General features: G+C 30.9%; 1 protein-coding gene across 2 annotated transcripts; it reads right to left on the bottom strand.

The window, feature by feature from the left end:
* Positions 1-344: 344 nt before the first annotated feature.
* On the bottom strand, positions 345-4,849 carry LOC106762214 (zinc finger CCCH domain-containing protein 30-like). Of its 2 annotated transcripts, none has more exons than XM_014645989.2 (2): positions 4,444-4,849; positions 345-3,135 (listed from the first exon to the last, which is right to left on the bottom strand). In XM_014645989.2, exon 2 carries the CDS (start codon positions 3,068-3,070, stop codon positions 983-985), a length of 2,088 nt encoding a protein of 695 aa, XP_014501475.1. In that variant the 5' UTR covers positions 3,071-3,135; positions 4,444-4,849; the 3' UTR covers positions 345-982. The 2 variants fall into 2 exon arrangements, with proteins under 2 accessions (XP_014501475.1, XP_014501476.1); XM_014645990.2 differs by having other exon boundaries at positions 345-3,162; positions 4,444-4,848.
* Positions 4,850-13,189: the final 8,340 nt, after the last annotated feature.

A 13,189-nucleotide genomic window follows, 5' to 3' on the forward strand; every position in this document is an offset into this window, starting at 1 on the left:
AAGCTCCTCACAAAAGCAATTTTACATAAAATACATGTACCCAACAATCCTTCCTGATTGGAAAATATTCTCAGTATAGAAATTTAACTATAATTTAACATTTAAAACTCACTTAAAAATTATATAATAAAAAATAATTTCTCAATATTAGCAATCATGTCTTCAAATAAAATTTTATAGAAAAAAATAGATCTTGTAGATCCTAAAACTTCCATCAGGAAATCTCCGTAAAGCCAAGAACATGAGCGACTTGATCTTGGCCACTAAACCAAAAAATACATGTAAAATCAAACCCTATTATTTATTTTTCAATTTACATAATTTCTACTGAATTTAGACAACCATAAAAACAACCACGACAATTTATTATAGCCAATACACATTCAGTGCTTTTTTCAACTATTATAATTTCCATTGAAACTAGATAATAACAATTAAATTACCATTACATTGAACTTGATAATAACCAATACAACATACATGGCTTCCACAGATAGTGGCCTTGGTCTGCCAGAAATAAACATTCGATGATGATCACCTCCATTGCGAAACACACTCTGACCTTCTATACATGCAATAGCAATATACTAAAATATTCCTAACCAAGAAAATAAACTTCAATACAAATGAAGCTACTGGTTTTGTCTATAAAGACCATCAAGCTTGGCTCAGAATAGAATGAAGGAAAGAGTCCCGAAACTAGATATTTTGGAAGAATGTTCTCTTTTTACTAGGATATCATCGACACCAGAGAGATAGGGGCTTTCTTGTGCCTCCCCCCCAAAAGCTCTCCTTAGTAAAATAATGAATGACAAAATAATGGGAAAAAATAGATTATCATTCGGCAACTTTGCAGCCATCCCCCCCTCCTTGCTTCAGTATCATCACATTCCCCTCTCCTTGCTCCACCCAAAAAATTGACAAAAAGAATATGTACGTTGTGAAATTAATACCTATCACAAGATGGAATGGGTCAATTTGATTAGACTACAAGCTGATCCAGCTGCATTTGCTCAAGCCATGCTCCTAGAACAGAGTGATCAATAGACTCAACTTGAGGATTGGAATTCTGCCCATCTGCAGATACAACAGGGCCACCAGAACCTGCCAACTTCTCTTTAATCTCGGATGGCGATTCCTTCACGAGGGATTGAACCCAGGACAGATCAGGCTCCTCCCCGTTGTTTCCAAGCTCAAATGAGGATGACCTTTGCAATCGACCTAGCTCATTTCCATTTACCGACCAATCTACCTTTCCATTCCCATGAGGAGAACCCCAATTAGACCAGGAGTTACCTGGGGACCCAACAATTGAGACAGGATTGTGGGCACCAAGATCCCTTGAACTAAGACTCCGCAGCTGCTGCTTGTCACGCTGCGCAAGTGCAGATAATCGGGCGCTCATTGGAGAGATTGGTTCCAAACTTCTTGGTGACATCCTTCCCGGGGAAGAGACACCAAATGAAGCCTGTAAAAGAGTATGCTCAACATTCCTAGGAGACGAGACACTCGTATTTATGGGTGATAAGGAACTTTGAAGTTGTTGAAACTGGTTAAAAACAGCTGATTTGTGCGTTGGGGAAAATACACAAGCCGCTGCTGGGTCAGAATACCTAGGAGATGAAATTTCAGCAGAAAATAGATCATCAAGATTTGATGGAGTTAGTGTCTTAGACCGACCAGATCGACTAACTGAAATGGCACCAGGACGGGGCTGAGAGAAACAGCTCAGGTCATTCAAAAGGTGTTGCTGACCATCAAAATCTTGCAACACATCCAAGTCTTCAGGTGGCATGTCACGAGCATTAAGAGAAGACCTTAGTCGACTAGTTTGAATATTGCTTCCTGGTAAATGAAGAGCTGGAACGTTTGGCTGCGGCCAAGCAGAAGACGAGTGAGGAATGCCACCTGTTGATGGAGACATTTGCTGAGCGAAGGGAGATGGAGACATGCCAGAAAGTGACGATGGTGAACCAGGAAAGAGGCTCATTGCAGCAGCCATGTCCATGACGTTAGGAGTAGAAGCAGAAGAACGGGGTGAAGGAACAGCGGATCCAGTGGACACGTACAATGGACGCAGCTCTTCTGCTGTGTGGGCAAAAAAACAAACCCTTCTATTACAACTAACACCATCTTTGCACAGCCTTGTCCGATATTGGGCAGGGTGTAGCCAACACTCAAATACTCCATGAGCATATTCACACATGTCCCCGCGTCTACAAGCCCCCTTTCTAAACTCAGGGCATGGCACACAACTGTAATGGAATTTTCTGGGGTCTCTCCTACGAGCATTCTCTCCAGGATGAACAAAAGGACATTCAGTCCAATCATGAGAGTATGCACGGGAACAGGGTCGCACCTTGAATGAAAACATGCGAAACTCATCTGTAGCATATATGCTGTTCTTTATATCAGGAAGTGATGGGTCAGTTGGATATTCTTTCTTCTCGGAGGCAGAATTAACCGTAGTATCAGTAAACTTGGACGCCATAGGAGAGGATGGCAACCCATTTTCAGGTGATAAAAAATGAGTCGCTGAATCAGAACATGGTGAATTAACTGCCAGTGGAATAAAACAGTCACCAACAGACCCATCACAACCACTATCTGAAAGTAGATCTTCAAGAGATGCTTTAAGACCTTTGAGCTTAGGAGGAACAACAATAACATCAACAGGACGATTTCCATTAGCATCCACACATCTGATGTCAGCGCCAGATGACAAGAGCAATTTCACAACATCAACTGCATTCAAAGAACCACTTGATGCAGCACAATGAAGGGCAGTGCTTCTATCTGTCCCGCAGGAGAAATTGACATCAACCTCGGGACACGAGAGTATAAGTTTTAGAACATCCACACTCCCATACATTGAAGCAACCATTAAAGGAGTTCGGTGCTCCAAAACAATTTGTTTGGATCCAATCTGACGGACATACCAGAGGCCAACTTTGTTTATTAGAGAAATATCGCTATCTAAAGCTAGCTTGAAATCTTCAAAATCATTGTTAGAAGCAAGCTCTAGTAGGCAGGAAAAAGAATCTTCAGCACAAACAGTTAGATCTTTCATGTCTTCGGCTCTAGTTGAACCTTCTACAGCAGATGAAGATGGAGTTGATAGAGATTTTGATTTCTCTGGACCACGGCACATGCTTCGGTTAGCTGGATGATAATAATCATGGAATTTAATAAGTGACAAAAGATATAATTGAATTAAAATAGAAGTTAAACCCACCAGAGAAGGGAAGACAAAAGAGAGATAGATGAACAATTAAAAAATAAACACCTTTAAAAATTTATTTGCATGCACTGAAGCAGTTGCAAGTCTTTTATACCTTACAAAATTCAAATAGAATCCTATAACCTTCAATTTTTATGCCATAAACTTCTAGCTTAAAGAAAAATATATGGGCCCTCGTAATCTAGGTCAGAACATACTACAAATTCAAACTGAAAGAACTTCTATGAATATCCCCAAAAACGCCTCACCCGTTAATCTATAAAGGCTAAAAAGGGATATCAAATAACTCAAGAAACAAAAAGTACATAGAATAAGCAAAAAAAAAAAAAAAAACAAGCACACACACAACTTAAGCTCAATATTTACCGGAAATCAACTGTCATTGGAATTAAAATTAAGTCGGTAAAATATGGTATTAATTCCAAAAAACAACACATGCACACGAATTGCAACAGATGGAGAAAAAAAGCATGCTTAAAACACGCACATAAAAATATCAGTCAACTTAGTAATAATAACAGAAATATTAATATAAGAAGAAGAAGACGGATCAACTTATCAAATAATAGTAATAATAATAATAAAACATACCTCTGGAGCAGATGAACTCAAAAACAAAAGCTTGAAGTTCAAACAACAGCCGCAGGAAAGCATAGTACTCAAACCATAAAGTATAAAAAAAAAAAAAAAAAAAAAAAAAAAACAAGAGAATATTCCAGAAAAGCTTGAGCAATGGAACAAGATCTGAATAAAATCCAGAATCAGAATCATATCAAGCTTCGAATAAAGTTAAAACCAAGACAAAAAAAAAGTTAAGACCTTGTCACAAAAGCATAGAAAAGATCACACAAGAAAAAAAAAAGGTGAAAATTATTCTTATTCCCAACAGAGTCCAACAAAAAAAAAATACTTGCAAGATATAAGTAATAGACCCGCTCCATAATTACCGCACAAACTAAAAAAAAAAAAAAACATTTAAAAATTATAGACAATACAAAGAAAAAAAAATTCACAAATCTACATCAAATATTACTTATGTTGTAATTAAAAGTGTTATAGTCAAATATTATATCAATATAATTCATTAAAAATGATCAGCATCCTTCACACTAAAAATACACATGTTTCATCTACCTACACAATCAACTTAAAGTTTGAAATGAATGAAGAGTATCAATTGGATTTGGAGAACGATAACTTACCTATTGCGAGAGGATGAAGTGAAGATCGAATTCCAAACCCGATGAAAAATAACGGGAAGGGGAAGATGTTTAGTGTCAATCGAAACGAAAAATGACAAAATCCAAACACTGAATCGGAAGAAGAAAGCAATATTAGGCAAAAACGAGGCTCAGAGTTTCCATCTCCATCTGTAGAACCGAGGAAACATAGGAAGAATATTCATAGAGAGAGAGAGAGTGAGAACTGAAATTGAAATTGAAATTGAAATGCAGAGAAATTTAGGGCGAATTTAAAAAACGAAGGCAGAGGGGGAGGGCGGAATGGCAGTGAAATGAAATGACGGTGAAATGCACGCCAAATTAAGTCCAAATGAAGTCGGGAAGTGAAGAAGCGGGAAACTTGAAGGGCCGGTGAAAGGGAAATGTGAGAATAGAAGGATTTAGGAGAGGAGTGAATGGGTTGAAGCGGTTGACTGTGAAAAGAAAGATGAAGTGAAATGAAATGAGAGTTTGGATTCCACCAATTGGAATACACCATTTGTAAGAATGATAGGGGCAAACGGGTACTATGTGTTGGCGGTTTAGATACTCTATGCCGTGTAATTATTATTATTATATTTTAATAGTAAATGATAGTATTTATTTATTCTAAAAAATTTTATAATTATTTCTTAAAATTTAATTAACTATTTATAATAAAATTATAAAAGTTGTTTAATTTGTATGTATTTTTTAAAATTATAAAAAATCAATTCTTCTTATCACTTGTGAATCTATTATAATAGTTAAAAATAATAATTTTTATTATAAGTATTTAACATATATATATATATATATATATATATTTATAATAAATATTTTCTAAAATTTTATTATAAGGAACTAATTAAATTTTAAAAAATAATTATAAAATGTAAATGATAAAATAATAAAATGATTTATATAAATTAAATAAAATTGATAATAAAATATGTATACCAAAAATCAATACTCTAAGCATAAATAATAATGAAAAGTTGATGTATGTTTCTACTGATATTATAAAAATGAACTTGATATTGGAATACTTTACATTTAATCAATTCATGTGTGTATTTTTGCTAATATACAAGTAGGTCTGTTTGAATCTTATGTTAAATTTGATTTTTATTATTATTATTACAATTTGTTCTTTTTAGTAGGATACTCGGGCACTGATGAAGGCGGGGAGTGATTGTGGTGCAAGAGGCATAGATAAGGAGTGACTCTTGGCAAACTTTCAGTGGAAGGGGAACATGGAATAATCGAACATATATACGTCGGAATGAGAGGGATTTATAGGTATGAGACTATACGGTTGAAGGATAGCTTAAAGAAATTAATTTGGCTACTCATATAAACAAATGCATTTGTTTTTTAGTAGCCTAACCCATAAGAACTTCATGGTTAAGCGTGCTTAGCTTGGAGTAATTTAGGGCGTTACAATTTTTGGAGAAATAGAAAACTTTAGAGGAAAATAAGGTTGCTCGTAATCTGATAATGGGGAAAGGCCTTCTTTGAATCTAGAAATTTTATTTTAATTCTTCCACTCAATTACTAACAACGCACGTCCATTTTTAAACAAACACGATAATTAGGAATTATAACAGGTTGGATTGACACAAATAATGTCTATCTGCTTACCAAGCGCGATAATTAGGAATGACAATAGGTTGAGATTGACACAAATAATATTTATCTGCTTACCTGACTCACAATAAAAACATTCACTCGTTATCCCTTTGTTGCCCGCTAGATTCTTGTTTCAAAAATATAGCAGATTTTAAATAAAATTACAAAAACTATAAAATAAAATATAAATTAAAATTTAATTTTAATTAACATTAACATAATAATAAATTAATTTTTAATTTAAATTAAATTATCTTTGTAAAATATAAATTAAATTTTATTTTTATTTTTATTGGGTAACGGATACTCATGAATATCGAGAGTATGATACCATCATCAAACATTTTTATAAATGAGTATTAAAATACTCATTACCTATTATCCATAAGTAATAGATACTTACGAGTACCAACTATCCATCATAAATTTTATCTACAGAAACCTCTGCAAACACCGATATTTTTTGTCATCCTAACGACAACCTTATCAATATAATTCAACTCACTAATTGTGAAAATTTATGTTGGTAAATGAAATATTAAAATCCATTGATAATTTCCCTCAATAAGTGGATTTTATTAAAAAAAAATCATTCTTTGATAAATTCAATATTTCTAATAAGGTTATACTATTGTTATACAACATAAAAATATTTCCTTTTACTATAAAAAAATATTTTCTTTTAATTTTTAATATTCTTATTTAATACTTAAATTATAGAAGTAAAACTAATCTTCAATTAAATCAATATTATTTTAATATAGAAGAAAAATGGTCACACTAGTATAGTTTTTAGTAATTGTTATATTACTAAGTAATTTTATACTAAAATGTATACATGTCATACTTTTTGTTTTTGAAACTTTATTTAAACACAGTTCTATAAACACTTTCATTTCATAATGGTTAACACTTAAGTTTGAGTGTGTTTATTGACTTTCAAAATAAAAATAGAATAGTTTTTCTAGTTGTTTAGATCCAATTTGTTGTTGTGTTTTGAAAAGGATAACTTTTAGTAAAATAGGGTTTGGTAATAAGAGTTTTTATAAATAATTGAAATAATAAATAATTACGAGTTTGTAATGAAAGTGGTTATCAAGATTAAAGTAATAAAGTACATAGTTATTTTTATAATGGTTCATTCCATTAAATTACGTCTAGTCTCCTCTTAGAGGGTTCTACTATAATATTCAACAAGATTACAATTGAGTATTCTTACCACTTTTGGTATCTCTTAGTCAATCCAAGCAACTCATGTTACTCTAACTAGAATCAAGTTTCACCCACTCCTAGTTGTGTGGTATTCTTCACTACTCCTGTTATCCCTAAACACTCTTGGTAACTTCCCGATACATTGTCTAGTTGAGTTTAACCCACTCTTGGTTTCCAATAGACAAACTTGTCTATCTACCGCTTAGCCCCACCGAGTTAAGCATTAAGTGTTTGAATTCATTTCAAAATTTGCAATCAAATAGATCGTTTACAAATCCTTAGTTGATTACTCTCGCAAAGAGGATGTGTATATAATACAATTCAATCTAACAAACTATTAGAGTTTTCTCTCTTCTTACAACAATAAGGTTGTGATTCTATGAAGCTTGACAGTGTTTTCTCTTCTTTTGAGCTTTTCTTTTCTTCTCATATATTTTGTTTCGTTTTTGTGTGCTTATTCTCTTGCTATTTTCTTCGACATTCTTCAATATATAGGTTTCAAGAAAATGTTTGTTAGATTATACTTTACTTTAATCTTCAGATATTTTTAGCCTTTTTGTAGATAACAGTTGTTGGTTAAAGTCAATTTGTCAAAGTAGACATGTTGTTTTAATTCTTTATCAAAAGTAGGTTCTACGAACTTTCTAGCACGACTTTTGATAAAGATAACATTATATGAATGTCTTTTTTTATCTCTAACGTCCACTTCTGATTTGTATATGATAGGGCAAGTGGGTACTTGACATAAGTAATTTGCATAGAGTAGAGTAGATATGCATGCAGAAAGATATGTCATTTTTCTTATCACTTTTGTTGTTTTTGAAACATTATGCATTTAATGACATTTGATGTGTGTTCAGAACAACAAAGTGTTTTTCAAATTTTCTGTCGTTCAGGCACAATTTGATCGTTTAAACATTCAATCAAGATACCAAGCAGTTTATAAGGGTTTCATCGTAGGATGAAAACTTCGTTTAGCACAAAACATTGTTTAGCTTATGCAAGACTGTTCCCAGAAACATTTTTTTTAAATTATCTCTGTTTCATTTAAGAACGCGTTTAAGACTTTTATCATATATTCTAAATACATCTTTTGACATGTTATCTATCAAGACATTGAAATCTCATTGAGCATTTCTTAGCCATGTATAGCAAGAGTATTTAGAAAAACTCTGACGTGACATATAGATGCATTTATAATGAAATCATTTGATGGTGCGTCTACTAAGACTTTTTTCATAAACACTTATATTTCATAAGGCTTTTTCAAACTAAGTTTTTCATTCAACGATATTCTCATTTAGATAGATGATACTTTTTCAAGTACTCATTTCGTTTATCGTTATTATTAAATTTCAAAACATATAGAGGTGTTAGACGGTTTTGTTTCATAGACAATCTAATATTAACACTGTCTTGTTACTTCATTTATCTTAAATACTCCATCCACACCTCTCGTTATTTCATTTATTTTAAATATAATTTTTTGATTTAGTTCTCTTATACAATGTTTTTGAAAACATAAATATTAAAAAGATATTTGGTAATTTTTGTCTTATATTTCAAAATAGTTGTTTTAATTTTAAATCTATTGAAATAGTATCATTATCATTAGTGACGATTTCTTTTTAAATTAGGAGTTTCGTGACATTTTTCTAAATTTAATTATTCATTTGGTTTTTCGTTTTGTCAAAAATTGTTAAGTTAGTCGTCTAATTTTTTTTTCTTAATTTAGTCCTGATCTTTTTAAAAGTATTTCAATTTTCTCAAATCTATCAATATTATACAAACATGTTAAAGTTAATGTCACGTGTTAATTTGTAATTTTTTGAATTTTTTATTTTTTAAATGGTAGAGTCTAAATTTAGTTTTTATATTTGTTTTTTATTTAATTTAATCCTAATTTTTGTAAAAATTAGAGTCTTCTTCGAATTGGGACAAAATTTATTTTGTTTATAAATCCTATGCTGCTACTTTTGTTAAAATTGACACCTTTATTAAATATTTATGTAAATATTTTTAAATCAACTTTAAAATCTATATAATTTTATTTAAAATTACATTAATTAGAGTTTAATAAGTTAAATAGTATAATTTTTTAAGATTCGAATATATATATATATATATATATATATATATAATTATTGTCCCTTTTAAAAATTATTTTTTAGTTTCAATTTAATATAGATTTTAAAGTTAGTTTAAAAATATTTTCAGAAATATTTAATAAAAATGTTAATTTTAATATAAATATCAACATAAGATTTAATGTAAAAATTAAATTGTCACAAATTAGAGGGAGATTAAAACACCAAAAATACTAGAAAGTAGGTTTGAATAACATTTTAAAAACTTTTCATAAATATGGCTTAATATTACTTTGTAGGGGTTAGATAGTCTTCAAGAGTAGTTAAACACTTAGGTTTAAATAAAGCATTGAATGGAAAACTTCTTTAAATCCAAAGGCAAAAACACACTTGGATTTTATACTGGTTCACTTAAACTGAGTTACATCTAGTTCTCTCTTAAAAGTCTTTTAAAGGGTTCCATTAAAAACAAGTTTAACCACTCATGGTTTACAAACTAATCAAACTGGTTAGACGAGTTTCACCACTCTTGTTATCAACACTAGACCAACTGTATAAAACGTTTCTCATCTAAGTTAAACTTTGCAAGTGTTTGAATTCACTTCTAAATCTAAAACAAAAAAGTATTTTTAATATCTTACAAGACAAAAGATAACTCTCTTTGAGAGGATCTGGAGTCAATACAATGAACTTCTGAAAACTTGTAAATAGATCTTTTCAAAGATAACACTTAAGAGCTTAGAAAGATAGCATCGTAACAATTCTTGATAGTCAAAGTTCTTCTCTTCTCTTTTCATGAAATTCCTTTATGTAGACTTCTTTGAAAAATATTTGTTACAAAGATCTTTTGACTTTCTTTTATAGGTGTAACTTTTAAGGTAGAGTCAGAAGTTATGTTGTATCGTGACAAAGCAACTGCGTTGAGTGTACGAAAAGAGCATACATAAATCATGAACTTTATAGCGTTTAGTGCTTATGAGGGATGCGTTAGATGTTCTTAGTTATTAGACGTTCTAGTAATCTTTTGGCACTTAAAGAGTAGGGTTTAAGTCTTCTAACGTATTGTTCTTTGCGATTAAGCACAGTTTCATTTTAGACGTTACGTTAAACTTTAAAACAAGATTTGCTTAAACGATTTTGTTTTAACATAAATAACATTGTTCCATTTTTAAAAAATTAAGACTAAATTAAATGAAAAAAACAAATATAGAGACTAAATTTAGACTCAGCCACATCACACTAGTACTACCATGTGATATTGACAATTTCACATTGCACAACTTTAAAGAGATACATAAAAAAAGTCCAAAACTTTTAAAAGAATAAAATAAAAAACCACATATTTACATGTGATACTGACTTTAATACCGTTTGTACCGTATTAATGAAAATAATGAAATTAAATCACTTTTAGAAATATAAGGATCAAATTATATAAAAAAAAAACTAAAAGATCAACTTAACGTTTTCCACAAAAATAATAACCAAATAAATAATTAAACATGATTTTAAAAGTTTTTCATTCTTTAGTACAGTTAAGAAAACGTGAGAGTATATATATATATATATATATATATATATATATATATATATATATATATATATATATATATATATATATATATTTGAAACCTCATTTTCTTTAACACTCATATTTCAATTCCAAATTCGTTAAGATGTCTTTAAGGTGAATTATAATTATTGTAACCCATATATTGTGTATTTTGAAATTTTAAACTTGATAAAAGTTTTGTCCTTAAATATATCTTTGAAAATTAAATGATGAAAATATATTTAAATTATTCTTAATCTTAATTTTTAAGCCATATGAAACTATTATATATATTTAAACAATATTAATTCAAGCACATTCAAGCCATTAAATGGTTCAATTCCAGGATTTTCTAAAATTCCACATCGTGGCCTAATTTCCAGCCTGCATTTAAAAATTTCAACATGTATGTGTTTTCTTCATGAATGACTTGTATTTTCAAACTATAAATATAACTATGATTGGTTCGGATTCGCTCAAAACTATTTATTTTTTCATGGATTAGGTATATATTAAATTAACAAATGAAAACAAACTATTTTAATCAATCGTCGTGTTCAAATCAAGAAACTAAAGAAATGGTTTACTATGTATAATTTATATGTATTATATGTATTGTAATGTACCCTAAGATAGATGATAGAATATTGTAGCTTATCTAGAAAGGGTAAGTGGGTTCCTCTTATTTTTAATTCACATCTATTTTCTTGTACCCATAATTGCATTATGTCTGTTTAAAAAAAGAAGAAATTATTGAGATTTAATAATATTTTTTATAAAATATTTTTCGTTTGCAAAATTAAAAATTAACTTTTGATATTGGTGGCTCGATTATTTGTTAATGTGATAGATTCTATTAATAAAACCAATCCTTTTATAAACTTAATATGTTAAACTTTAATATGAAGATATTTTACGCTTGTACCATACTGTTTCGAACTAATCTTTAAAATTACACATATTTTATATTTTAAAAATATGTTTTTATGGTTAATAATACGAATAGTGTTGTTAAAATGGACCATCCGGTTCGGTCCATCACGGGTTGACTACTTGGTGAGTCAACTCAACCCGGTTTATTTATTAGTGAGTTAGAAAAATTTGAATCTAGCTCGATCTACCACGAGTTAGTGGGTTAAACGGATTCACACTCATTTAATTATATTTCTTTAAAATAAAAAAAATTACAAACTTTTTGAAATTCAAATTTGAATAAATTTCACCCAAAAATAATGTTAAACTCAAGACAATTTAAAATAATAATAAAAAGTACAATACAATTCATGTATAATGAACGAGATAATATTTTCTAGGATTTCATGAGATAATAAATTAATAAAATAAAATTAGAGAGTTGGTGAGCCAACCCGGTTCACCACGGATTCAACCTAGATGAACCAGGTTGAAAATTGACCTGTATAAAAAAAAATACTCAAATCCAACCCGACTTAAACTTGTGGCGGGCTAGGTTGGTCCGTAGATTGTAACCTATTTTGACAACTCTAAGTAAAAAAAACTAAGGTTAAATATGCTTTTAGTCCCTCAAGTATCAGTGATTTTTGGTTTTAGTCCCTGCATGAAACATTGATGGCATTTCATCCTCTTAGTATGAAAACTCGTATTTTTAGTCCCTAAAAACAGATGCCGTTAGTTTTTTTTGTGATGTGGCTAACGGCACAGCCACGTCTTCTGACAGTTTCAGTGTTCTTTGTCTACCACGTTTCTTCTTTAACTTGTGAGACGATACAGACACAATTAATCTGCACGCGCCGTCGTCACTTCCTACCTCACTTCCCCCAACCTTCTCCCTGCCGTTGTCACAACCATCGATTCCGAAGACATTGTTGTCGATTTCCTCCACCAACCCATCTGCTCCAACATGGAAACACAAAATCACTTCTTCTTCTTCGTCTTGAATTTGGTTTTCTGCATTATAGATTTGGGAATCCTGGTTCTGCGCATTCTCTGGTTGAATTTGGTTTTCTGTAGGTTTATTGTGGTTGCAGGTGGTGGCTTTTCACGAAGAAGGAGAAGACGCAAATATCTTGAATGCGATTTGGGATTCTTTCCTATGATTAGGGTTCACAGATTTGGGGATTTAGGTTTCCGATTTTTCAGGTTCATGGAGAAGACGAAGATGGTGAAGGACAAAAGAGCAACTTGGGATTTAGTGAGAAGACGAGCATCACATTTTCTTTGGTTCGAGAGGTGCTAATTTGCAGGTGATGGTTTCTGAAATTTGATTTCAGCGATGAAGATGATTGAT

Source organism: Vigna radiata, chromosome 5 (genome assembly GCF_000741045.1).
Source record: "Vigna radiata var. radiata cultivar VC1973A chromosome 5, Vradiata_ver6, whole genome shotgun sequence".
NCBI lineage: Eukaryota > Viridiplantae > Streptophyta > Magnoliopsida > Fabales > Fabaceae > Vigna > Vigna radiata.

Excerpts from the sequence above, each read along its gene's own strand:
- LOC106762214 (XM_014645990.2), bottom strand. The coding sequence starts at position 3,151 with ATGTGCCGTGGTCCAGAGAAATCAAAATCTCTATCAACTCCATCTTCA.